Raw genomic sequence first — 25,866 nt, forward strand, 5'->3', positions numbered from 1 at the left:
AAACATACAACACGAAAAGAGATCGAGGCAGTGCAAAGGTTCATCTTTAAGAAGCAAAAATAAGTCAGATCGAACTGCTATAAGCTTCAAATTGCTGTACGTGAGACAATTCAGGAAGTATTTGATGTTGAGGACAGTTGAATGGATGGGGAAGGGTAGAAACACGTTGCCTGTAAGGATGTACTCAAGACCAGCTGGAGGTGTAAAGGATCTGTCTCAGGTGTGTCTCCACCTGAGCTGATAAAAGAATGACAGGTATGTACAGGAGTGAAAAGGAAAGGATGAGGGGAGGAGGGATGTAGGGCTGAGGTAGGAAGGTGAATGGATGACGGAAAGGGAGGGTGGGCCGAGAAATCAGAGACAGCTCAGCGGGTTGACGTAGAACTGACAGGTGATAAGAGGTGTGGTTGAGGCGCTGAGGGTTGTTGCCCTGCTCCCAAACCTGATTAACTTCACTGAAGACAAATAATACGGAATTTAAAAGAGTAGAATAAGTTGATACAAAACTGATTGAACAGGAACATGAAAAACACAGCCGTGCAAGATATGAAGCACACATGAAAGTAGTGCACAGAGAGTAAGACATCACACTGTGTGCAGCTGGAAAGAGCTTCAGTATCAGTTTGTAAAAGTTAAAATAAAAGGTCATTTTTGGTTAGAGCACTCTGACATGAATGTCACTTTAATGAGTTGAAGTTTGATTTTAAAACAAACCTGTGAGCCGCTGAATAAGAGCAGAGCCGTGTTCAAACACTGACTAACCAGCCTGAAGGATTTGATATGCACCAACCCACCGTTTAGAGCACTCCTCCTCAGGCACTCAACACATCCTGCTGTTAAGGATGTAGCGTGTGTGTGCGTGTGTGTGTTTGAATGTCGTCGATATGACCGCCAGCCTTTTCCTCTCTCAACATGCCTGCAGCGATGCACCTCACTGTACTCGTGTCCCTTTTTGTAGTCATAGTTTGTGCAGGTAAGTCAACATATCTCATTTTACCTGTTAAACTTTTGTCAAACTTGTTTGAGAATTTGCCTGAATGTGATGTTGAAGTCTTACAGAGATGTAAATTTATGCAAATAGGAAACTTGCTACAGTGAGAGGGAAGCTCAGTTGCTTCATCCGAGGTAGTTCGGTGCAGGTTTCAGGTCTCAATATGCAAGGAAACGCTGTACTTTATAGAGAACAGTTAACTGAAACAGCAATGGCGAACAATAACTGAGTTGGACAACGTGCAGACTTGTAGTAACACAGAAACCTCCATATTCAAGCAATATATTCATATATGTTGCTGGAAAAGACAAGTCAAATGTGTCTTTCTGTATTCTGCATGATAAATATTATTAAAGTGAAGTATGAAGGAAAGGTAAGGTAAACGGGAAGGTCGTGTCTGGGTGGAGACTAAAGCAAATATTGAATCAGTACAAGTGATCCGGAGCCAAACCTACCGAGTTGTCTGCAGCTTGTGCAAACACTTTTATGCACACACAGGTACACAATGCCAGCTGACTGCCAGCTGTTTGTCTGCATCAACAGAGAGCACTGATCGTTTCCACACACACTTTTTATTAGACTCTCCGCAGAGTCAACAACCTCATCTGAACCTCAAACTGATCTGTGCCTTGAGGACACGAAAATGGGCTTCATTACTAAACAAAACAACCTCACCTTAAGATCCCTTAGGAAGCCGCTGTGGAGCTTTTAATCACATCAGCAGATGGAAATGTGGACTGTCTGGTTCCCATGCTTCCCTGAGAACTTTAAGGATTTTTCACTAATGCTTAAAAGTTGAGTTTAAAAGGTTGTTCTTGACCCTGAAACTGCTAAAACCATCCCACCTCAAGGTCCGTTTAGATTTAAAAACCCTGAAGAAGCTGCTTAATTGACCATGTATAAGTAGCAGCTGGCTCCTGAGTTAGACAGGTAGGGAGAGCAACTACTATAGAAAGCATCCAAGTTTGTTTATTTTCCCCCTTTCACTCCATATTTCTCCCCCGGTCATCCACATCCTCCCTGCAGTGGCTCCTCACTCTCCCGTCTGATCTCGTTGCAACTTTAGAAACAGGTTCAAAACTTTTTTATTGAGCAGTGGACAAAATATTTTAAGTGCCGTCTTTGAGGATTCTGTACCTGACCTTACTTTACCTCCAAAGCAGTGTTCAGTCTTGATGAATGATCCTCTGGGAAGTAGCAGTCGGTGATTATTTACCCTGGTGCGGCTGCAGGCTACAGGAACTCTGCTTACACACTTAAGATGTTTAGTTTGGCGCTCTAAGCTTGAACTCCGGCTATTGAGAACTGTTACACTTACTTATAGCAGAAAGATCCTCTAAAAAACAAACATTTAACCTCAACATAAATATAATCAAAACAGTTTAACTTCATATTCTGCTTTTTTGCTTCATGCTGAAGGCCGACTGCTTCTCAGCAATATAAATATGCAACAGTGCCAGTCGTGGAAGTATGGATTATTTCTGTCTTATGCTATCACACTTCACTCATCTGACACTTTTTTTTTATGTATTAATGTTTTTTTGGCCTTTTCATGGCTTTATTGATAGGACAGAATTGATAGATAACAGGAACCAGGATGACAGAGAGCTGGGATGACATGCAGCAAAGAGCCACAGGTCGGACAAAACCCTTTCTGTTAAACTGAAGGATGAAGTGTTCCTTTATGTGTCGAGAAAATTCCCCTTCTTTTGAAGTTATATAAACTCTTTGAAAGCTTTCTATGGATTAGCCGGAAAATGCATCGTCACAGAGAGGAAAACTTACTGTGTGACCATCTTATAAAATATGATGCATTGCTGGAGATTGAACTCCTCAACAGTATATGAAGTAGATAAAATGAGCTCAGTCTTGAACTTCTAAAGCCGTAAAAAGCAAAATACCTTTAAATACAGCAATAATATTAACCAAAAAACATCTGACGAGAGCATTTTACTACCAAACGAATACTTTTACTTTTGATACTTTCAGTGCATTTTGATAAATATTCTTTTATACTTTTTCTTAAGCAAGATTTGAATTATAACCTTTTTTAATCCCCAAAGAAATTATTGTACCAGAGATTCTCAGAATAACAGCTACATAGGAATAAGAACAAAAATACAATAGACTATTAACAAAAAATTGTAAAAGGAGTAAGTGCTGACATCAGTGCCAAATAGAACAATGATAAAATAACAATAAAAATATGATACATTTAGGTAAACTACTAGGTAAACAAAAACTACAATAGAAAAGGTAGCGATTACAATGAATGCTTAAAGGGGTACTTTCACAGTGTGTTAGTAGTGCTTTTATTCTTTAAATTTGCACATTTGTACTGTATGTAAGTGAAAGTTTGATCGTTGTGCAGGAGAGGTTAGAAGCCAACAATGGCGCATGAAGATACTTCCCCTAAAATCTCATTAGTCATGCTTAAAAGAAGAAGAACATGTTGATAAAAACAAAGATTGTGCAATTCAAAGTTTCAAGACTAAGGAATTTAAGTAAAGCATCTGAATACTTCTTGCACCACCGCTCATGACTCCCAGTGTTGTATCTGTCTCACTTGCTTACTTGCATCAGATGGAGGAGGGATCAGGAGACAGCTAGTATTGAATGTGTGTATTGCTTGGCTGCGATGATGCCAATACAGAAGACTAGATAGCTTATGGTAAAATATCATACAATATATCTTCATTTAATATAATATGAAAATGCTTGCAGACTCTGAATCAAGCTTTGTGGCTGATGTGGTTCCCTCTCACCTGCTCCTCGGGGGAGAGATTGCCTTTGCCCTGTTTATACACTAGTAAAATTAGGGAAATTAGTAAAATTGGGAAGTTTTAGATTTGTGACTCGACTGGGAGGAAGAACTGGAGTGAGTCTAGCTGCAGTACTGTGTTTGTGCATGTTGTGTCATCAAATAGGTAAATCTAAAGTGGAGGCGGTCTCCTCCTGTGCAGAGTGCTTTTAGTTTGAAATATTAGCAGTGTTATCTACGTTGAAGAAGCCAACAATCACTCTCTGCATCTAGTCAGGTGTGAATGAGGTGCATCGTCAGTTTTTTCATGCTGTTTGTTCCTCCACTTCCACAACAGCTGCACAGACCACCAGTTTGGCTCCTACAACGGAAAATGATGTCAGTGCAACCACCAACAACACACCTCTGACATCAACACACCTGATTACCACTGAAGTCACCTCAGACAAAACAGCATCATCGTCACCACCTCCCTCGACTTCCCCACAAACACCGAACCTGACAGACGTGACACATCCCAGCACTCCTCCACAAGCGACCAACCAGACGCCCAACGTGACGGTTTCCCATGGAGCGACAGCCCCAGCCAGATCAGAATCACCAAACGTCACCACAAACACCACTGCAAACACAACCAGCCCAGGTCAGAGTACTGTTCAAGCAGAGGGTTGGAGTGTTCCTTTAATCTGAATGAGAGTACAATGATTTAACGTTAAGATTGTACACCGCTAAAATCCTGAAACATCCACACAGATAAAGGATCCCTGTGTGGTTGCTGGATTTTAGGTCAGTGAGAGTCATGTGGACTCAAATAACGGGCCGCAAATTACCTTAAAGCTGCATAGATCAAGATTTTTGGTCACTGGAGGTTAGAAGATCTGCAAAAAAGATCTTCCAAAAAAGCTGTCTTTTCTATGTACCTTATTAAGAGTAAATAATGTAATTTTCTGCACTCACCATGCATGTAGGTTCACAGCTATGCAGCAAGAACAACATCCTTTCAGTAAAGGTGGAAGACAGCAGTTGACCTTTGATCCTGTAACTGTAAGAAATTGTAAAACTGTGAAAACAATATTTAAAGATTAATTCAATGATTGTGAATACAAATCAGTAAAAAAATTAGCTACCACATACAGTAGTTAGAACCAATTATAGACTCAAATTAGTCAGGCTACATCATCTCTCAGGCAAAGAACAACATAGTATTGCCAATAAAGCCAAACATTAAATCTGTATATGTAAATATATATTGAAATTGAAGGTTTTCATTTAAATAAATGTCTGTTGAGTCACTGTTTACCACCATTTCTTTACAACCACTCATCAGTGGTTGGTCCTCCAGAGAGGGTAAGCGGCGCTAACGCAACAGACTTGCTCTTGAGTGTTTTACTAGTCTGTGCTTGAGTTAAAAGAAAAGATTGATGACCACAGATGATGGAACTTCAAAAACATGTGCAAATCAAAAGACTTAATCCAAGCGACACTGTTTGGGTCCCTGGGAAGTGAAGATCTGTTCTGTAGTTTCTCCAGTTTACTGAGTAGTTAAGAAGTTAAGCTTTTTTTGTCTCACCCTCAGGCCCTTCACATGAGTGGGGAAAAGGTGACTTGGCAGCAAACCCTGGCCTCGTGGCCGTTCTTTGCATCTTCTGTATCGTCTTCGCCCTCGTGCTGGTGGTTATGACCGTGAAATGTGTCAGGTCACCGAGGTCCAACTTTGAGAGGCTTGAAGACCTGCCGCTGGTGAGTTAGAAAGAAAAGGACCTGATGTTTTGACAGATTTGAATCTGATTTTATTCTTTCTAATTCAAATGTGATCACATCTTTGATTTGATGCATTACCTTTTTGGATGAGAGTGAAAAAGGTTATTCAATTGGTTCCAGCCATGCTAGCTGCTGATGCTAATGACATGACAAGTCACTCTGCTGTGTGTGCCTGATATTTCCACCAGCAGGGGGCAACACTTACTGGCGAACAGATTATTATTATAAGATGTGACTGTCATTTTCTTCCTTTTCCTCTCAGCAGTGAGTGCAGTGGTTTGCTGCTCTTTTTTTTTTTTACACAAACAGGAAGCCTGACTGACTCGTCAGATGAGAAAAGTCTCAGTTCCAGAAACAGTAACAGTGTGTGGTGAGCATTTAATGGCGAATGCTTATCATTTCCATCAGTGCGTCAGCTGGTGTTCACACACCCTCAACAACCAGGACTCTTTACATGTCATTTCAGGTGAAATTGTAACCAAGCATCAGCTCTCCACCATGAAATTTATCTCCAGCAACACTATAGAAAGTATCTATTGTTACCAGCTATCTGTAAATCTTTATTGCCACCTTACTGTAGCCGCTGTAAAGAGCGTTCATGGCGCTGTTTAAGATTAGGACAGAGTGTACTGCATATGAACATGTGTGCAGCATGTACACACTACAAGGCCAACAGCATATGGGTCCAAACTCAAAAACAGCTGATTTAGCAAACTGAGCAGGTGATGATTAGCAGATAACTTCCAGGTTTAAAAAGTGACAGGTCTTTTAGTCATTTAGTGAAAATCTTTTTCCTGCATGCAGAGTTTGTTCCAATCAAAACCAAACATCATCACACTGTACTCCATTAATATTCACTAAGATAACATTAGAATCAACATAAACACCAGATTTCTGGTTGTGACAAGCAGATTCTGACAGCTGCTTGGTTGTCAACCTACAGTGGCCCCGTGCTGCAAAACATGTCAAATATATATGTTAAACCATATATTTGTTACTCTCATTTTTGGATTGTTTTGGCTGTATTAATGCATAGAGCATACATTTTGGCAAAGGTGTTTGTTATTTTTTTGTCTTTTAAATTTCAACCTCAGCTCATATAATATGTCTATAATACACTGTGTATATTACAGACAGACAGCTAAAACTGTCTTACATTTTATGGACCATTAAAACCAATTAAAACTATTGGAGAAACAAAAGAAAAAAATCATTTAAATTCTTGAAAATGAATGAATATTTGGTTGTTATAATCAGGACTGATGTTGGTTGAAAAATGTAACCCGGTGAAAGTTGAAATTATGAATATGAACTGATCAGGCATAACATTATGACCACCTGCCTAATATTGAGAAGGTTCCCCTTGTGCAGCCTAAACAGCTCTGACCTGTCAAGACATGGACTTCAGACCTCTGAGGGTGTCCTGTGGTGTCTGGCACCAGGGCGTTTTATAGTGGATCCTCTGGGTCCTGTTTGTTGGGGGGTGGGGCCTCCATGGATCAGACCTGCTCCAGCACACCTTTATTGTGTTCCTCGAGCTGTTCCTGAGCAGTGTTTGCGTGGTCAGGGCACATTGTCCTGCTGGGGGGCCACTGCCATCAGGTAGTGTTGTTGTGATGAGGGGGTGTACTTGGTCCACAACAGTGTTTGGATCGGTGGTGCGTGTCAAGTGGCATTCACATGAATGCCAGCACCCAAGGTTTCCCAGCAGAACACTGCATTGTGATGAGATGATCAATGTTATTCACGTCACCTGTCAGTGGTTTTAATGTTGTGGGTTTAATCGGTGTATAGTATTTCTATGCAGTTTTTGACATGGAACGTTTTTTGTACTAAATGTGGTCTGAGTAACATTTGCTGTACATTTAGCAAAACATAAAATGCGTCTTTGATCAGAATTCAAGTCATTTCAGAGTTCTTGGAAAAATAAAAGTTTGGTCAGCAATATTATTCGACACCCACGGCTCAGTCATTTACGCTTCTGTCTAGACACTATTTCTGTCGAGGTGAGGAAACGGGGGAAGCACCCAGCAGGGGTTAAGGGGTTTATTGTAGCTGTGAACATGCAACTTAAGCTAGCAGGCAGGCAGGCAGGTAAAGGCGGCTTGAAAAGAAATACATTTGACTACAGAGAGACTACAAACATTAGGTTTTTTCAGACTGGAGGAAAGTCAGATTTGTTTCTTAAATCATATCTTACTGAGCTTTCTGAAGCTCAGTGATGGAGGACGCTGTTGATGTGAGCAGGAGCTGAAGGTTACAGAGCAGAAAATATATCAGGAAACAGGAAATGATGCTGACCTTGAGTGAAGAAAAAAAATAGTTTAATGTAAAGCAGCACACAGCTCTGCAGACTCACTGAACCTTAGCGCTGAATAGCTTTTGAGTTTAGCTCTGCAGGCTTGTAACACCAGTCATCCAATACAGATGTTTTACACCACAACGGTTGCAGTTTATTATGAATATGTTCTGTTTCTTTTAACCCTTTACTGTCTCGTTTTGTTTTTTTTCTCCAGGGCAAAGTGAACGAGGAGTCTCCGTTCGCCCAGTACTCCAAGTGACAGAGGAGACTTCATCAGACACTGAAGTCCTGGAGGAGTCTGGTGTGCTGTACCTATCTGATGTTTCTGGACAGAAGAATCACAGAAATGCTGTCCGGACTAGCAGTGACGTTATTCTCCCAGGCTCTTATTTCTTTAAATAGCACTTTTGTCAACGATACTGGAGTATTTCTGCCTCAGCTCATGTGGCTACTTTTATTTCTGCAGATTTAGTCTCTGAAGTTTAATCAACGGTTGCACTAAACTCTTTCTTCTCTTTTTGAAAAGAGAATCAGCCTAAAAAGTACAAATGTAAATGTAACGTATCCTTGATGGCACTTACAATTGCACTCTTACATGTAACAAGTGACAACTGATCGCATTTTGAGTTTCCATCATGATCTTGGGGATTTGTGTTTTCAGCAGTGCACAGTAAGATGTATTCCTGTGTTATCTACATGTACAAATGCTTGTTTGGGGCAAATAGTGTGCACAAGTATGTGTGAAATATAATTTATGTTATTTATTGTCATATATGATGTATAATAATGTCTTTCCTGGCCTGTAGTCCTTCAAGCAGTTTTCAGATTTCAGACGTAAACTCATTTCTTGAGTTAAATTTGTCAAATCTGTGAACAAAAAAAATATTGGCAGGCTCATTCTCCCCTTATTGGACGCCTTCTATCTTAAAGACCATATTAACATGGCTGACATTTTGCCCTGACGTCATGCTCAGGGTGGGAAACTCAGATGATGGAAAATGTTATGCTGCTCCAGGTTAGAAGTCCTGTTTGCTAAAGGAAGGGATCAGACAAATTGCAATTGCAAATAGTAACTGAAAATATAGTGGATAGTGAAAATCTGTAGGGACACTGAGCCATACTTCAACATAGAGCAACATATCTGATAACCCAACAGCTAATGTTAGCATTCAAAATGCTCAAAAAGCTCAAAGTTTTCACTCTAAACATCTCTTCACATACAATGTCAACACATGCAGTCCTCACCTGAATCTGTGCGCCCAAGCTGCTCTTGTTCATTTATTTTAATTTCCTTAGCATTCAACCTACAGTACAGCTCTCTGCAGTGATGACTGAGACGTCACACAGCCTTCTTCAAATCAAGAATAAAGTATTGGAACTACTTTCATATGATTTTAACAAAGTAATCTTTGCTGCAGTGCAACATGTCTACGCTTGGGGACTGCTTGCTGTAAATCCATGTTTTTAAATTGTTCTGTTTTCAATAAAATAAAATCAATGTTCCCAAAACTTTTTAATTTTGTTTATTTTGCTTTTCCACATCACTTGTTGCTGGACTGGTTAATGTTATGTAAACGAGACCCCCCCTCTCCCAAAGCCTGCTGTCTATTGTCTTGTCACCTACACTTTAACATGTCAAGTTTCCCCTGATAAATGACTCAGACATCTGAGATAACCATGTTGTCTGCAGGGTTTGATGTTGATCATTACCCAAAAAAGGTCAGAGCTATGAGATGACTGAGTGCTACTGCGGTCTTACTATCTGCGTGTGACATCGCTACTGGGACAACTTTCCAGTGATAACGTGAAACCCATCTGAGTAACATCAGTGTGAGTGTGAGGGAACAATTTCTTCAGAGTCAGTCTGTCTGCCTGTTTGAGTAAGAAAAGCAGAAGTTGGACGTCGCTATCGTGGATTGTTGCAAAGCATATTTTCAAATTAGACATGCAGGCAGATTTTGGGTGAAAACCAAATTTTGTTTCATTTCCTTGTAATGCAACAGGAAGAGCAATCATCTGTGAATTAAAGATGGAAATATAACTTTTCTTGCATCACAGATGGTTTTCACATAAGAACAGAAGACCTGGAATGTTTTTTTTATTCTGTTTTCTAACTTTTCTCCTTTTTTTTTTAACCTCCTTCTATTTGTAATGGGCATGAAATCACTACTTAGCCTGTTTGTGCTTCATGAACAACTGTTCTACTGTGTTGTAACCTATTGGCAATGAAATAAAAAGTGATGTTCCTGGCAGGAAAGTGCACAGTGGAAAATCAAATATAATTTAATAAAATGAATCCCTTTCATTATGAATAAATTAAGCTGCCAACAAGTAAGTAGTTGTCAAGCTCTCGCCTTTATTCTTCTCATCAGCTCCTGTGTTATGGGACATAGATAAATGGTTACATTTATTCGATGTAGTCTTGCTAAATAAATAATATTAAACATTAAAGGTGCAATAGAATTGGCCACCAGTCAAATTCATCCTTAAAACAAATAGTGGTGCAGCATATTATCATAGTAACCGCTAACTGCTGCTAACTGTAGCTGCTATCATCTAGTTAGCTCAATTAGCTGTGCAGCTAACCGTCTGGACTGGGAGCTTGGAGCACCGTGAAAAAAGGGGGCTAACTGGTTAGCAGCATGGACTGTAAAAATAGCAGACAGAGCCTCCATGATGAGCCAGAATGACACTCAAAGACGGTGGTAATGGCCATCGCTATCTTGTCAGGACTTAACTCTGCAATAAAGGGCAAAGAGGTGGAGCGTGGGTTGATCTGAAGCGAGTTTAGTTAGTTAGACAAGCCCACCTAGCTGGAGGCTACCAAGCTAGCTAAGGCTAACAAGAAATCTGTGAAAAGATTAGCAAATTCCCCCTTATCATTTCGTTACTCACATTAGTTCAACTACAGGTTTATTTGCCCCAGACATTTTTCAGCCTTGGAGGTTACCAATCAACATTTCATTAATTAATCAAGTTTTCAACTAAAAGGTGCAACAAGAATTTAAGTTACATTTTTTGAAAATAACATTAAAATTATCAATAGAATGTGAATATATAGCAGTTATGACATTATGATGTCAGTGTATTGTGTTGCAGAGATATCTACTGAAGTTAGCATGCTAACCAGCTAGCCCAAGCCTGTCCTGGCCCAAAGCTCTTTCCAAGCTCCCAGTCCAGACTGCTAGCTGCAAGGCTAACTGAGCTAATGGCAGCTACAGTTAGCAGCAGTTAGTGGTTACGCTATTGAAATGCTGCCCCATATTTGCTTTTAGTAAGAATTTGACAGGAGGCCACTTCTTACATATTGCACCTTTAAAATGTTGCTTGCACATTAATTCATCAGTCATGTATACTGTGTAATTATTATAAAGGGTCATTCTGCATAATTACTTTTTAAACTCTGAGTACATTTAGCTTATAATACATCTGTACCTAAGCGGCATACATTTGAAAAGCAGGACTTTTACTTGTAATGGAGTATTTTCATATTTCAGATCTAGATAAATGGAGAAAAGAGTGTCACTGAGGTCATGAATAGCAAACAGAAGGTCATGACAGATGAGTAACAGTGAACAATTTACAATAAAGTAAACAGTTACGAGTAACTTCAGATAAGTGTGTGTGTGTGACCTAAATAAAGGACAGATAAGCAAACAAACAAACAGAAGTAGGCGTGTGAGAGAGCCTGTCCCCTGCGGAGCTCGTGGTGACTGTAGTGAAGTTGTTTACGTCCCACAGCCACACTTCCTGTCACGTGGTCCGGTGGTCGACGTCACAGTGACGGCTGGCCGTGCAGCGCTGCATGTTTCAGAGTTTGAAGTCTAACCAAGTAACTAACCTGCAGCAATAAAAATGGACCACAGTGATAAGTGCAGCAGTATTACCTGACCGACTCAACAGGTTCAGCGGCTTGTTCCTGCAAGAAAAACACGAGAACTCCACGAGAGAAGACGGCTGCGGTGAGTGAAAATGAGTTTTTAGGCGACAATAACTTTACTTCAGGACTGTGATACCGTGGCAGATGCGCTCAGATGTCAGCTGATGTCTTTAATATCCACGTGTTTCTCATAAAAAAGGTTAAGAAAAGTGTTTGCCTGACAGTTTGAGCCTGGAAAATGAAATCATTAATTTTTCAAAGGGAGTCTTGTACTTTCCCTTTAGAATACACACATGGACATACAGCGTCTCTGTGAGACTCAGCAGAGACTTTAGAGTGATATGATCTTTATTCATCAATATCTAACCCCTGTAGTGTCCTCATTGGATTTAATGGTGATTTTGTGTCGCTTTTTCTTTCACAATTCTCGGATTCTCCGGTTAAAACACGAGACATTTCTATGGAAGTTTGTCATAGTATTCATCTGTCACTGTTCCCACTCCCACACAGACTTGCCTTCATATATTTGTTTGATATCCTCTGTAGTGTTTATCATAAGATCAGTACAGCACATGTCCAGTAATAGCATTAGTGCTAGTTTCCAGTCACAGTTGTGTTGTATTGTGTGTGTGTGTGTGTGTGTGTGTGTGTGTGTGTGTGTGTGTGTGTGTGTGTGCACTGAGTTGCTGGAGTCATACTGCTTTGTGATGAGCAAACCAACATGGAATGTATTTCCCCAAAATATTTATGCGTTCCCTCCTCCTGTCTTTATCTCTTTCCTTCCTCCATATCTGCTTCCTTCATTCTGGCCGCTATAAGCCACACACACACACACACACACACACACACACTGTGTGACATGGCTTAATCCTTTTTTTTTTGTTCAGCTAAAACTTATCTCAGTAAATCTATCACAATTTATGTCTTTCTTTTGTTTATTTTATTTCCCTCACACACAATTTTTCTGATGGGAAGGGAAAGAAAGAAAAATAAAGTTTTTGTTCTTCATTCCTCTGGTTGGCCCTCTTTCAGTTATGTATTTTCTTATTTTAATCTAACCATTGCACATAGTTGGTTTTGCTGTAACTGTTGTTTAGTCTGGAAGGGTCAAAATAGCGATACACGTCGATTCTGATTATTTGAAGATAAGATAAGTTTATATCTAGTTGCTGATAAAATTCTAAGAGTTTTTATTATATTTTCTATTCAAATTGTTATTTTGTTCTTCAAAAATCATCTTTATTATTGTCTCTATTTTTTGAGACTTATTCTTGTGCTGCTACTTATTTCCCTCCGTACTGTACTGTGTTACCTGCAAATTTCTCCCAAGGAGGATCAATAAACATCTTGTTTTATCTTATCTTAAATAAATTACACTTCTAATAAAATACACTACTTTGGCTCTGATGGAAACCAAACTTATCAAATGAATGTAGTGGAGTAAAAGTACAATATCTGTCTCCAAAATGTGGTGGAGTGACAATATGAAGTAGCAGAAAATGGAAATACTCAAGTAAAATAGAAGTACCCCAACACTGTAATTAATACTAGTACTTGAGTAAAAATACATAGTTAAATTCCATCACTGGTATTGATGGTTGGTACCAGTATCAGCTGCGTTCCTTCACTCTCTTCTCCGACAGTGAGTGGACACAGTCCAGCCTCCTCCAGGAGTAAATTCATTCACACAGAACACAAACCTTGTTTTACACCCTCAGCGTTGTGTCAGTTATTTTCATTGTGGTTGGAACACAGTATTGAATATCAATGTTTTCCAAGGTATTGTGTTAAAGTAAGAAATCCCCGTGAAACTAAAAATCACAGGTTAGACTTGTATTTTGCTTTATCAAAAAAACATTTATGAAAGGATTTTAAATGTTCGCAAAGCAGTGTGCTGCGGTATTCTTTTGGTCTTTGGTCTGTTTTTTGTTTTCCTAAAATGTACCTCCGATCCAAAGAACTCCTGTTTGTTTATTTCTGCATTTGTGAAGCAGCAGTCTGTAGCCAATCTGGCATTTTATCTTATTTTTAGAAGTTTCAGTATCCTGTCAGCACTGGTCCATTGCTTCTGTTAAGTGCCTTGCTCAAAAGTGTTGAATGAAGTCAAGCAGTCTATGCAAACTCTTTGTGGATTAATATCAGCAACACTACGAAAAAGAGGAAGAAACAGTTGATTTCAATGTCACTTTTTAAAATACAGCTGTTAATTTTTTGCTGTTACAATTTTTTTTATCTCAGAATATTTTTGCCTATAGCTCTCATCTAAATGAATGAAAATTGAGAACTAAATAATAATAATATTAACAATAATAATAATAATAATAATAATAATGATATGTAGACATTTTGTCCGAACCTCTCACCTCTTCTCAAAATGTCAGCCAAACTCTAGGTCATATATCAATATTTTATCATTATTGAGATTATAACATCTTAGATTTTGGATCATTATATTCTGATAAGGTATAAGTTGTCTTTTTCTGGGTTTAAGGCTGTTGTACAGTAAAGTGATGTAATTTTCTAAACTTAGCAGACTGTTCCAATTGCTCTTATACTGTATTTTACTCACTTGTATCCACATTTCTGATGTTTATTTATCAAAAATCTCCTTTTGTCAATATCTGGTGAATTTACCAATATTGTTGCAGTATTGATATTGAGCTATTTGGTGAAAAATATTGTGATATTTGATTGTGTCACCCAGTCTGAGCATTTATGAAGTGCTTATGAGGAGAGATAAGTATTGAGATATATATTGTGTATTGCGACAGTATTTGAAGACCATATCTCTGAGCCCTTAGAAGAAGTCAGGGATTGTTAAGTGATCCTTGACGTCAGTAGTGAGATAAATTGATGAAGACTACAGTTTCTTTTCACACCTACAGAACCGTCACATAATTCTGCGCAGAGCTTCTCACAGTCATGGTCAGACCTGTTTCTCTGCCGTGGGAAACTTTGGTAATCCTTCAGTGTCAGCACTTTAACACTAAACACAGAAAAACAGACATCCTCACTGCGTCCATCAGATGGCGTTCTGCTCCAGCACTGATCCTCCACCTCCTCCTCCTGCTGCTCTTATCATCATCACCATCTGAAGCTGTTTGATCTGCAAATATTTGCAGAGCCAGTGCCTAAATCTGCTTTTGTCTGTCTGCATGACTCACTGGTGATTTGACAGAAAAGAAGCATTTGTCTTGTCACTTCCTCTGAAATCACTGGTGAGAAGAAGAAAAGGGCTTTTATTGACAGGTGACTGGAATTCAGACCCTTTCCTTCAGTTTTCAAGTTAGTCACAGCAATGGTCCTTTTTTCTGCTTAGTGTAATTACTGCTTTTGAATGCTGGTTGAGACTTTATGCTGTCGAGTTGTTTTCTCATTTCTGTTGTGTTTAAGAAAATGCAGAGCTGCTGGTTTGAAACTGGAGAACAGAAGGAAGAGCAGAGAAGAAGGGTTATTCTGCAGCAAAGAGAAAAACTGAATAGAAAAACATTGATAGAGTAGAAACACGTCTATATGTTGATTGATTGTGACTGTGACTCGCTCCTGTCCATCAGTGAGGGCATTGTTTAATAGTACGTCATTGTTTGAGCTGGAAAACCAACATGTGAGTTTAGCTAAGCTCCAAGTCAAATATAGAGATATTTATATTTATATATCTCCATAATTATGTAAATTTGTCTGAATTTAACAGCTTTTTGCATTTCTGGTTAGGTGTTACGCTTCATTTTGTCGTCTCGGAGCTTGTGCTTGGTGCGATGAGAGCAGAGTTTGAGCTAATCTGAAGGTAAAAACAACTTGTTATGGTTTAAGGGGGATTTATGAAGCATGCCAGACTAGGGACAACAGATGCAAATTAGCTGCCATCTAACTCTGGTGCAGTTACTTTAATTGTGCACTGTCCCTTGTTTATAATAAATAATAATAATAATAATAATAAATAATAAAGATTAAAAAAAAAAGATAATGAAATTGTTGGCCAGGAGCAGCCACTTTCTGTCTCATCATGTTCTATAAGATTATCAAATGTTTGTAGCGTCGCTGTCACATCTAAACTTTGACTTTTCTTGTTGTCAGACAAATGGCCTGTTTTCAGTTTAGTGACGATGCATTTTCCAGCTAATCCAGGAAGGTTTTAACAAGTTTATTTATTTTAAAAACTAGGAGAAATTACTCAGCCCATAAAGAAACACCTATACAGAATCACCAAATTTGGAGATATACATGGGTTTTCACTGCACAGGAAGGGGATTCAAAACTGTAATCTGTAAAGTAAGCAGCATCTAAAACTGTCAGACAAATGTAGAGGAGTAAAAACTATGATACTAATATACAGTACTATATAGGGGTTGACCGTTTTTTTCAAGGCTGATCCCGATGAGTAGTAATCCAGGAGAGTGATAATTGGAACCGATATACATTTACAGGAAAAATAAAAATCTTAGTCCCAAAGTCGAGAAAAACCAGTGACAGAATGTAACTAACTACAGTTTACTCAGGTTCTGTACTTATGTACAATTGTGAGGTACTTTGCTTCAGTATTACCATCTTCTGCTACTAAATACTTCCACTTCACTTCATTTATTTGATAACTTCAGCTAGCAGATTCAGATTATTCAGTGCTGATCGCGATTACTCGTCCCATCAGATATTGTTGTGGACACTGATGATGCCTTCCATTGTGAGATGGAATTTCCAAGACTGTATTTCCGACTGGAGACAGGAGGAGTCGGCTCCTAACGTGTACTCTCAACGACTTCTGTTGAGCGCAGGTCAACTGAATAAAAGTGAAAATGACTGTTAGGATGTTGATAATGTGTCATCACTTCGTGTGGTGGAATTAAGCACGTTCACCCGGGTCTTGTGTTTAGATCAAAGCTGAGCCGAGCCGAGGTGATAAAAACCCGGGTCTACTGCAGAGTCAATTGACCCGGGTGTAAATGCAGAGTTTACACATTCCCGTTGCACTCAAAAGCCAAATCCCAGCGGGTTTAAGAGGGATTTTTGACCAGTGGAAAAGGGTATTATTTACTGGGTGGGTTGGGGGTGTGAATCATATTTCCCCTCAGTGGGTATCTCTTTTATACTGAAGCTCTTGAACGTTGCACGGACTCTTATCAGCTTAAGTTTTAACACTCCTATCTACATCACCGCGGCGGCATCACAAGACACCTCGGGTGTTCACTTTATGATGGTGGAGCTTGAGACAAGGACACTGCTGCAGAGAGTTAATCATTACAAACTCTGCTTTGCCAGCTCAGCTCACAAAACACACACTTTTTATTGCTGCATGAGATGTTATGTACCAAAGTGTTTTCATTTTCACTGTTAAATTCACTGTCACTGCTCTGAAATGTGAAATATTTGTCAGCGAACACAGAAATGCTTTTGAACTTTTATCTAATTGAACAGAATCCATATTTTTATCACCACAAACAGCTTTAACAGACAATAAACTATTTATTTGACCTCTTTCTCGCAGCAGATGTTATAAGTTGTCATTGCAGACAAAGAACACGTGACTAATAACGTTAATGATGGCTGCTCGGTGGAACAACCAAACTCTTCGTCTTTGAAGCTAGATGTCAGCTCACGACAAAGAAAAGGCAGGCTGTCATTACTCTGAGGAGTGAAACACTGTCTGACAAAGAAGCTGACCAAAATTTCAAATATGTGGCTGACGCTGTCAGAAAGGCCTCTTGAAACTGGGAAGAGCTGTGATAAAAAAAGAGTACCGGAGCATATCAGAGGGTTGTCAGACTGAGCTGCTTTATTCTCAGAGGCAAAAGAAATGAAGAATACATCTACACAGCGAGTAGACTTCATATTCTGCAGTTACAACTAGACCTCTGTCTTTAAATCTTATGTTTCAATAAGAAGCCTTTTTCCCTGCAGGCATTTTGACTTGTAAAAGTCCCATTAATCTTTGCCAGTGTTAGACATTTTTCGTGACTCACAGTTGGAATATGTCTGTGCCTTGGATTGCCGTGAATCATCAGGCCAAAAGATTAAAAACTATGCAAGAAAATGTCTGGTCCTCTGACAAAAAGTTGCAATGCGAGCCAAAAACTTTTGGGGGAGAATATAACTATGACTCATGAGTTTGATCCTGGCAACAAACATCCAATCATAGAGCTCACAGATCTGTTCCGTGCAGAAGCTCAAGATGGCAGCTTAGATAAATTTACTTTTGGATTCTTGGCAAATTTTGAAATTATGCACAGTGCTTGGTTCACAAATTGAACAAAGAAGCGTTTTAAGCCTCTGACTTGTTCCTCCTCCAGAGCAATGGTAACTGAGACTCATGGGTATTGTAGTATTTAGACCCGTCTGCCAGGCCACACTGACAAAACATGACATCTCAGAAACAAAACGGAAATAATTCAAACTTGTGGCCACAATACAAACTGATAGGATCATAACATGCATCAACATTGGTGGAGGTGCTGTGTTTCCGTGTTATGTAACATTGAAGATATCTTTGAAGAACATTTGGTAAATGGGAAAAACATTTGCAGAGCCAGCTTCTCACAACTCTGTAGTAGGTAAAGCAGGTGTTACAGTAACAATGGCTCTGTTCTATAGCTTGTTTGCGTATGATGTCGAGTCATTCGGTTGCTATGATGCAAACAACAGATGGAGAGCAGGGAGTATTTTATGATACATAGTGATGTATGTACAGATACACAAGATTCCTTGGTGATATATAGGAAGCCTTATTACGAAATCTCAAAATGCTGAACGGCTTCCCAAACCTTCGTCTGCCATCCGGCACTGGATAATGAGTGAGATTCCATTGTGGCCATTTGTAATAGTCATGGTCAACCATTGTAAATACCCCAATATCCCTGTACCCCTGTAACTGCAACAACAATATGTAGCAACAAGAGCTCATCTTCCTCCATGTCGTCCATTCTGCTTTTGCCGCAGTGAGTCATGACTCACCTGACGTGCCGATGGTTTGGTACACAGAACATCTTGAAAGGCACAGCTAGAAACTGTTGGGAAAAGGGCAGGCACTTTCAAAAAAACACTTGACAGCTGCTCCTGCTGCTAGTGTCGTAACCTGTATGCTTTTATTTGCTTTGTTTTTTCCTCCTTTTGCTGTTTTTATGGTTTTGATGTTTTATTTGATTTTGTTTGTTAAGCGCCTTGTGACCGTGCTATATTAAATAAACTTTACTTGCTTACTTACTATCTGTCTATCACGAGAGTGATTGAGTAGAGAGAGTCGCGACGACGGAGGTTCAAAATGCTGATCATCACGTGATTCACGGAGACTTCTGATAGTTCCAGGAAGTTCTGAGCGGGCACTTTATATGCATGAATACAGAGAGACAGAAGTCTGACATTTGGCAGTTTGTAGTTAATACATGATTTATTGATTGATTGATTTACAGTCCTGGGCTGCTAGTACTTGCAGCCAACTTCTAGAAACTATTAAGAGGCTCCACGATCCGCCATTGCTTCAAAAAATGTTCCATCGGAGTAAACGGAGATGACTTTACTCTCTCTACTCAACTTCACCAACTGTGATGGGCTGACTTCAACCAATCAGGTTAGCAGTAGGGGAGTGCTACCACCAGCGGAGCCAGATAAATCAAACTCTTACCAAAAGCGAGTCGAGTTGAGAGAAGAGCGACAACATGTGTGGCATCATGAAAAGCCTTCAGGGCTGTTCGTTGCTCTGTCAATGAATAAAACTTTCCAGCTCTGATGTAACTGATGCGAACAGCATATATGCTGATCTCTGAGTCGTGACCGTGAAACTGAAGCAGCTAAATGGAATTCAGCAATCATAAATTCTGTTAATGTTCTTTTTCCTACTCTGACTTTTCAAAATGTCCTCTGGGAAAATGGTTTATAGAAACTGTTTTATCATCCTTTCAGATACAGCAGGGTAGACCATAATTACTTTTTTTGACTCAGTTAAGCTCCAAAGAAAAAAGCAAATATTTTCAAATGTGCCATTTGTGGTAATGTTAAGAAGTACTTTGAAAATACCTTGATCTGCACCTGGCACATTCTTGGTCGTTTCCTCTGCTCATGGCCTGAATTTACATTGAATTTCATTGACATCTATCAACAAGAATCTGAGATATTGTTCTGACTCAAACAGAAAACATAAGTGAACATTAATTCTTTGGCAGAGGTAAAAATGTGCTGGTAGAACCAATAAACAGGCAGATTGTGTGTTTTCTCTAGTTAAATATACATCATTTGTGCAAATTTACTGTTGTGGTCTGGATGCAGTGTGTTTTCTGTACTTTCCCGTCACTTTCATTTGTATGATTGTACACGTAAACCTCACATCCCTTTTACATTTCAAATATGAGAAGCCTTGAGTGTGCCGGCTGGGATCTGCCTCCAGTTTGTGAACAGCAGGTCTTGTTTACTGTTGGGGTTGGTGCGCAGCACAGGCTGTCATTTACGCATGTTTTTCTGCAAGAAGCCGCAGGAAAGTGATGAGCAGCAGAGATATGTATAGTATACTCGTATAGTATAGACATTATACTGACTGCCAGTGGTGCAAGAAAACAGTGCAAATAATAAAGTAGAAGAAAATTCACTGAATGCAAAAAAGAAAAATGATAAACAGCCAAGATGAAGGCACCTGAAGGTACGCAGGGACTAAAATATGGCAACAGCTCAGTAGAAGATATCTGAGACCAAAGGGCAGAAACATTAAACTCTGAAGGCTTAAGACTAAAACTTTGCATTTGCAGTTAGCAGCAGATGTCGAGTTGAGCGTGAATGATCAGACAATTAATCAAGCAGTCAACAGAAAATGTACAGGCAGCTGCTTTGATAATCAATTATTGTCTTTTTTTAAAGCCCAAATTCCAAACATTTGAAGATTGAAGATTTTATTAATATATATGTGTTACAAATGACAGTAAACTGAATATCTATGAGTTTAGGATTAAAGGACATACAATGCATTTTTACAAATTTTATTTTATAGAAAAAAATATAATTATAATTGACTCAATCAACTTTATTTTCAACTTCTCTTAGTTTTGCTTGACTGCTTGACAGCATTTCTCCTGTTATGTTATCTTCCTGAGTGTCCTGCTTTTGCTCTGTCAGAACTGTTTTTAAAGGTGCTCTATAAATAAGGACTTTTATTATTTTTATTATTTTATTTATGCTTTTAGAGATCATTGAGGGTTCACCCTCATTAACGATGACATTGAAACAAAGCAAAAACAGGAAAAAGCAATAACAAGGGAAAAAACTCACAAAGTAAAAACAGTTCCACAATGGGTTCCTAAAAAAAGCCAAAGCCGTAACAATGTTGGATATTTTGATTAAAAACAAATAAAATAATGTAAATGTAAAATAATGTAAAAATAACATTCAGTGATAAAACCCTTAAAACGTTGCAGTTATGCCAGATAATTACATATATAAGATAAAATAATTGGAAGTCAAATAAAAATAACCCAAATAAATGAAATGTTAGAACATTTTCACTAATTATTTAGCTAACCATAGCTAAATAGCAAACTATTATTTTTGATTAATCTGCTGGTTATTATCAGGGTTTTGCAGTTAAAGAGAAACCAGTGATAATCAATTCTTTCTTTGAGGAAAGACGATCAAACCTTATCATATAAAATACAATGATGTGTAGCCTAAACATCACCTGTAATAAATCTCAAAGCAGAGTGAAAGACAGTCGAGAAAAAAAAAAGAGGCTCAAGACCCATCTTTTTAATCAGGCTTTTAACTAAACTCATTTAACTCTTTCTAAGTTCTTACATTTTTTATTATTATTTATTACTATCCTTATTTATTTATTATTATTTATTTATTTATTTACATATTTATTTATTATTATTATTATTATTATTATTATTATTATTATTATATTTTTATTTTTAGCTTAGTTTATCCTGTTTTATTACTTTATTGTTTTACTTCAATGTTTTATTTCAATGTTTTAGTCGTTACTTATGGTCTATTTTATACATTCTATTGTTTTATTCCCTCAGTTTTAGCTCCTATACCTTTTATCTTATTTTACTGTTTTAGCCCCTCGATCTTCCAGTGTTTCCTCCTGGGGGCCTACCACACCGGGAGTTGCTTCTGGTCCACCGATGGGGGTGCTGTCCCGTGGATGGCCCTGGCCCGGGTGGCTAGAGAGCTCTACACCTTGGTGTGGAGCCTCCTGTCTGCCTGGGCTTGGGGGGTCTATGTGGTGGCGCCCCTGCAGTCATGGACCATGATTCCTCTCGGTGTGCATGGCCCCCAAAGGTAGCTTCTTCCTCACCTGTGATTTCGGTGCCCAGCCATGTCTCCTTAGCAACAGCTAGTGTATGTGTGTGGGTGTGTGTATGTTTGTGTGTGGGTGTGTATGTCTGTCCATATGTCTGTGTATGTGTGTGAGTGTGTATGTAAATGTGTATCTGTGTGTATGTTTGTGGGGGTGGGAGGTTTGTGGTCTTCATGGTGTTTTGTATTGTTTTGTTCTGTTTTGTTCTGTTTTGTTTTTAACCTCTGTGAGGCACTTTGTGTTACCGTACAGTATGAAAAGTGCCATATAAATAAAGTTGATTGATTGATTGATTGAGTTCAAGAGAAGAAGAGGATGTGTACCTGTAACTGACATCAACTTAGTCCAAGACTGACATGAAAACTGAGTCAACAACTAATCGAGAAAATAATCAACATTAATTGACAGTGAGATTGATAATGATCATTAGTTGCAGCTCTAATGTTGAGGAATGAGGACAGCATAGGGGATGATTAGTCGTCAGTAGGCTACATTAAAATCAATCACAAACTGGAAAGCGGCAGAGAGAGCAGAAGTGTTAATCTGAAGATGGTTTGGGATGCTGAGCATGAATAAAACATTTGTTGTGAAAGCTTCCATGTTTTGTTTTATCGTCTTAATAGAAAAATAAACCTCAGCAGTGGATTAAACCGACTAATGTGGCCTAAAGGGGGTTTAATAATCCATGACTTTCATCGACTTCTGGTGACTAACAACAGGAATTACTGCGGATAAAACTGACTCATCACACACAGATCTGTGTTTCAGCTGCTCTCATCGTGTCCCCTCCAGCTGCTGTGGGCTGTAATTGACAGAAATAAAGTCAGATTTGGATGGCAGAGTAGAAAATCTTGTGAGAGCTGTAATACAACACAAATATATGGTGACATTTTCATCCATCAACACAACAGACGCATGAAAGGTGAGGAGGAGAAGGTGATTTAGAAAAGTTCTGTTTACACATCAAGAGTACCTCTGTGACTCTGATGTAGCAGGGATGTCATCAGGGTTGTCTCGACTCGAGCTTGAGACTACAGAAACTGAAAATGTGGAGTTCAAGAGAAGTTGGTATTTTGGATGCAGGGCCATCTAATGCAAGCACATTGAGCTGCATTATGGGAAGTGTAGGATTCAGTGTTTTTTTAAGCTTGACAGAAAGAACTAAAAGTCAGGATATCGTCATCTCTGCTGCTTTGATAAGGACATGATTTTCATACTGTACATTAGAATTCAATGCTCAGACAGTACACGGTATGATAACCATCATTTAACGTTTTTGTACCACAGCTTACCTTAATGCTAGTTTTGACTGGACATCAACTGTGCTGACCAGGAATAAAATCCTTGTGGAGAAATAAGGGATTGTTTATTTGTTTATTGGCCTAAAATTAGTCATAATGTAATATATTGAGTCTAAAAAATACTGGAATAACCTCAAATATTCACCAAAGTGGAGTGTAAAGTCTCGCCATGTTCCTCAGCTACAGTCCTGAATGTATTATGAACCACTTTGTGCTGATATCAAGTTAAAAGCCCTGTTTGAATGCAGTCCATTCACCATTTTATGATCCATTATATCCCCTCATATGAAACACTTAAGAATGTCCATGTCATAGACGACACATTTTGTTCGTGCTGTCGTGTTTGTGTAATCATTTCGATTTATTGTATTAAACTTTGTTTCACTGCTGGATCTCTCATGCGTGACTTGAAAATAAACAAATCACTTCACTGAGTAATAAAAGTGCTTAATCATGAACTTCTCTGGCTGGAGGCTTTTCGACTTTGTGATGATGTCGTATTCATTGTTCCTTCGGCCATCACGGAGCGCATGGTAATGACAGGTGGTGTTGATGAGTCGTGAGTAATTTATAGATGAGTCATTGTTAATGTTTAGTTTTTGTTGCCCACTTACGCTTTCTTTTTTCTTCTACACATGTATTAGGGACCTGAATTCTTCATTCCTGGACCACTTACTTTGTATTTTTTTTCTTATGTTCGATGTTCAAACCATAACTTGAAGTAAAGGTTTAAAATGAGTTTGGTTTTCCCAGGAAAATTACTTTTGAATGTCAGAAGTGTCTGCAGTTAGTGAAGTGGTGGATGAGTTTCTGCTCATCTTTCCATATCAAATCGTTATTATGCCTACCCTAGTCGTGATGTAGGCATCATCTTAAAGGCCAGTCGTGTTAACAGAAATGTTCATTTTGTGCGGATGACAGGCTGATATTATCATCATACATCCTTACTAAGAGTGATGAATGTTGTTTCTCTTTTCTTTGTTTCAGCTGCTGCATCAACTAACCAGCGTCAATGTCTTGGCTTGAGGTAAATAAGGTTCATGGCTTCCCCTCTAACAACCACAGACACACACACACACTCATACACACACACCTCCAACCTGCCTTATAAAGTCCATGGTTTACATTGGTGATAAGTCCTACGTGAGATCCGACCTCAGCGTGACTCTGCAGCTGTGCGTCATGTAGTGATGAGGACTGAGTTACCTCATGGCTGTAAAAGTTTTACCTTCATTTCAAGGCTTTGTTCGTAGATAATAAAGACAAAGGGGACACGCACCCACACACACACACACACACATGCATGAACACCTCACAGTGAGTGTCTGCGAGAAGCATTTTAAAATGGCTTTTAATTATTCACCGAGCTCGCTTCAGAGACTGCTTTGATTTGTTTTCCAGATAGATGTGGCAACTGGGATGTAAATGCATTTTCAAGGGCATATTGATGATGATGAATTTAATCTTTCTCTCAAATAACTTTAACCTGCATTGATCGCTTTTGAAATAAATTGTAATACAGCCGTACTAATGTTACACAGGCAGTGATGCAAAAACGGTCACAATACAGTCAGCTACATTGCTGATGCCTGACGACACAGCAGAACAGCCAATTCAAAAATAGATACATGAATAAATATCAAATTATTGAATTTATATATGAAAATAATCGCTGATTCCCCTCAAATGCATTCAAGCTAAAGTAACAAGCCTGCTTTTTAAATGTAAGGAGCAGAAAGTACATATATTTGTGTTAAAATGAAGAGAGTAATAAACCCTAACCCATACAATAAAGACAACGGTTGCTCCATGAGTTTAAGTTATTGAGTTCAGTTCCTGCTTTCATGAAAACGATCAGTGTATTTGTGCCTACAGTAATAATTGTGGCACACACACTCCTACATGAAGATGTAGATGGGGATTTAGAAGGAGAGGGTTGATTGGAGCCAGGCTCTATTTATGGACCGATGATAATCATAAGCTTGCACCCCCGGATGTCATTATACGTTCAGGTGAATGTTTTTAGCTCGGCATCAGGGAACAGGCTGTGAAACGCTCACTCATGTCACTCACACCGTGGGAAGGTTGATCCAGCTCTGTTCCTGTCGACATTATGATGAATTCATATTAATTTTCTAAATGAGGGAAACAGAGGCAGCTTTGATTGCTCTCATGGAGGATCAGTGTGTTGTAATGAAAAGCTCTTATCACCTGTGATTACATCATCAAAGAGTCAGAGCTTGTCTCTGTTTGTACTTATTTGTGCAAGGATAAGTGTGTCTGCAGTGGAGTAATTATGTACTTTTTGTGTGTAATGTCTTTGTGATTAAGCATATGTGTACCTGTAGTTAATACAAGGGAACAGAGTGTAAAGATGAGTGTGTACATGTTGTAGGGGGCAGATGGCAGCCCAGTGGATTGTGGGATACTGACGGCATTAAACTTCAGAAAAGTAAGATCTTCGAGCTCCTGCATTTCAGCCACAGAATTTGTTGTAGATAGCGTTTCACAAAGTTGATTAAGTTTCTCCTAACTCTACAACTCACAAAATTGAACAATTTTTAAATGGAGCCTCAGGACTTTCTCCTCAGGCG

At 38.9% G+C, this 25,866-nt stretch overlaps 2 protein-coding genes across 3 annotated transcripts in view; both read left to right on the plus strand.

Moving 5' to 3' along the window:
• Window positions 1-884: 884 nt before the first annotated feature.
• On the plus strand, window positions 885-9,312 carry cist1 (colon, intestine and stomach enriched 1). The gene is made up of 4 exons (XM_084354861.1): window positions 885-973; window positions 4,090-4,395; window positions 5,329-5,492; window positions 8,030-9,312. Exons 1-4 carry the CDS (start codon window positions 913-915, stop codon window positions 8,072-8,074), a joined length of 576 nt encoding a protein of 191 aa, XP_084210987.1. The 5' UTR covers window positions 885-912; the 3' UTR covers window positions 8,075-9,312.
• Window positions 9,313-11,643: 2,331 nt separating this feature from the next.
• The window catches only part of LOC311257976 (3',5'-cyclic-AMP phosphodiesterase 4C-like), a 107,624-nt gene continuing 93,401 nt past the window's right edge, over window positions 11,644-25,866 (plus strand). The window contains exons 1-2 of one of the 2 annotated variants that reach the window (XM_084353976.1): window positions 11,644-11,777; window positions 24,260-24,299. In XM_084353976.1, coding sequence (XP_084210102.1) covers window positions 24,285-24,299 — 15 coding nt within the window. In that variant the 5' untranslated portion in view covers window positions 11,644-11,777; window positions 24,260-24,284. The remainder of the gene's footprint in view (window positions 11,778-24,259; window positions 24,300-25,866) is intronic. The other variant, XM_084353978.1, reaches the window with a different exon arrangement.

The sequence above is a fragment of the Pagrus pagrus genome (assembly GCF_965226575.1).
Source record: "Pagrus pagrus genome assembly, chromosome: 6".
In the NCBI taxonomy this organism is placed as follows: Eukaryota; Metazoa; Chordata; class Actinopteri; order Spariformes; family Sparidae; genus Pagrus; species Pagrus pagrus.

What these genes read in the sequence shown, in the direction of transcription:
- cist1 (XM_084354861.1), top strand. Translation starts at nt 913, where the DNA reads ATGCCTGCAGCGATGCACCTCACTGTACTCGTGTCCCTTTTTGTAGTC. An exon ending in TGCAAACACAACCAGCCCAG is followed by an intron (nt 4,396 to 5,328) that starts GTCAGAGTACTG and finishes TCTCACCCTCAG; the next exon opens with GCCCTTCACATGAGTGGGGA. An exon ending in GGCTTGAAGACCTGCCGCTG is followed by an intron (nt 5,493 to 8,029) that starts GTGAGTTAGAAA and finishes TTTTTTCTCCAG; the next exon opens with GGCAAAGTGAACGAGGAGTC.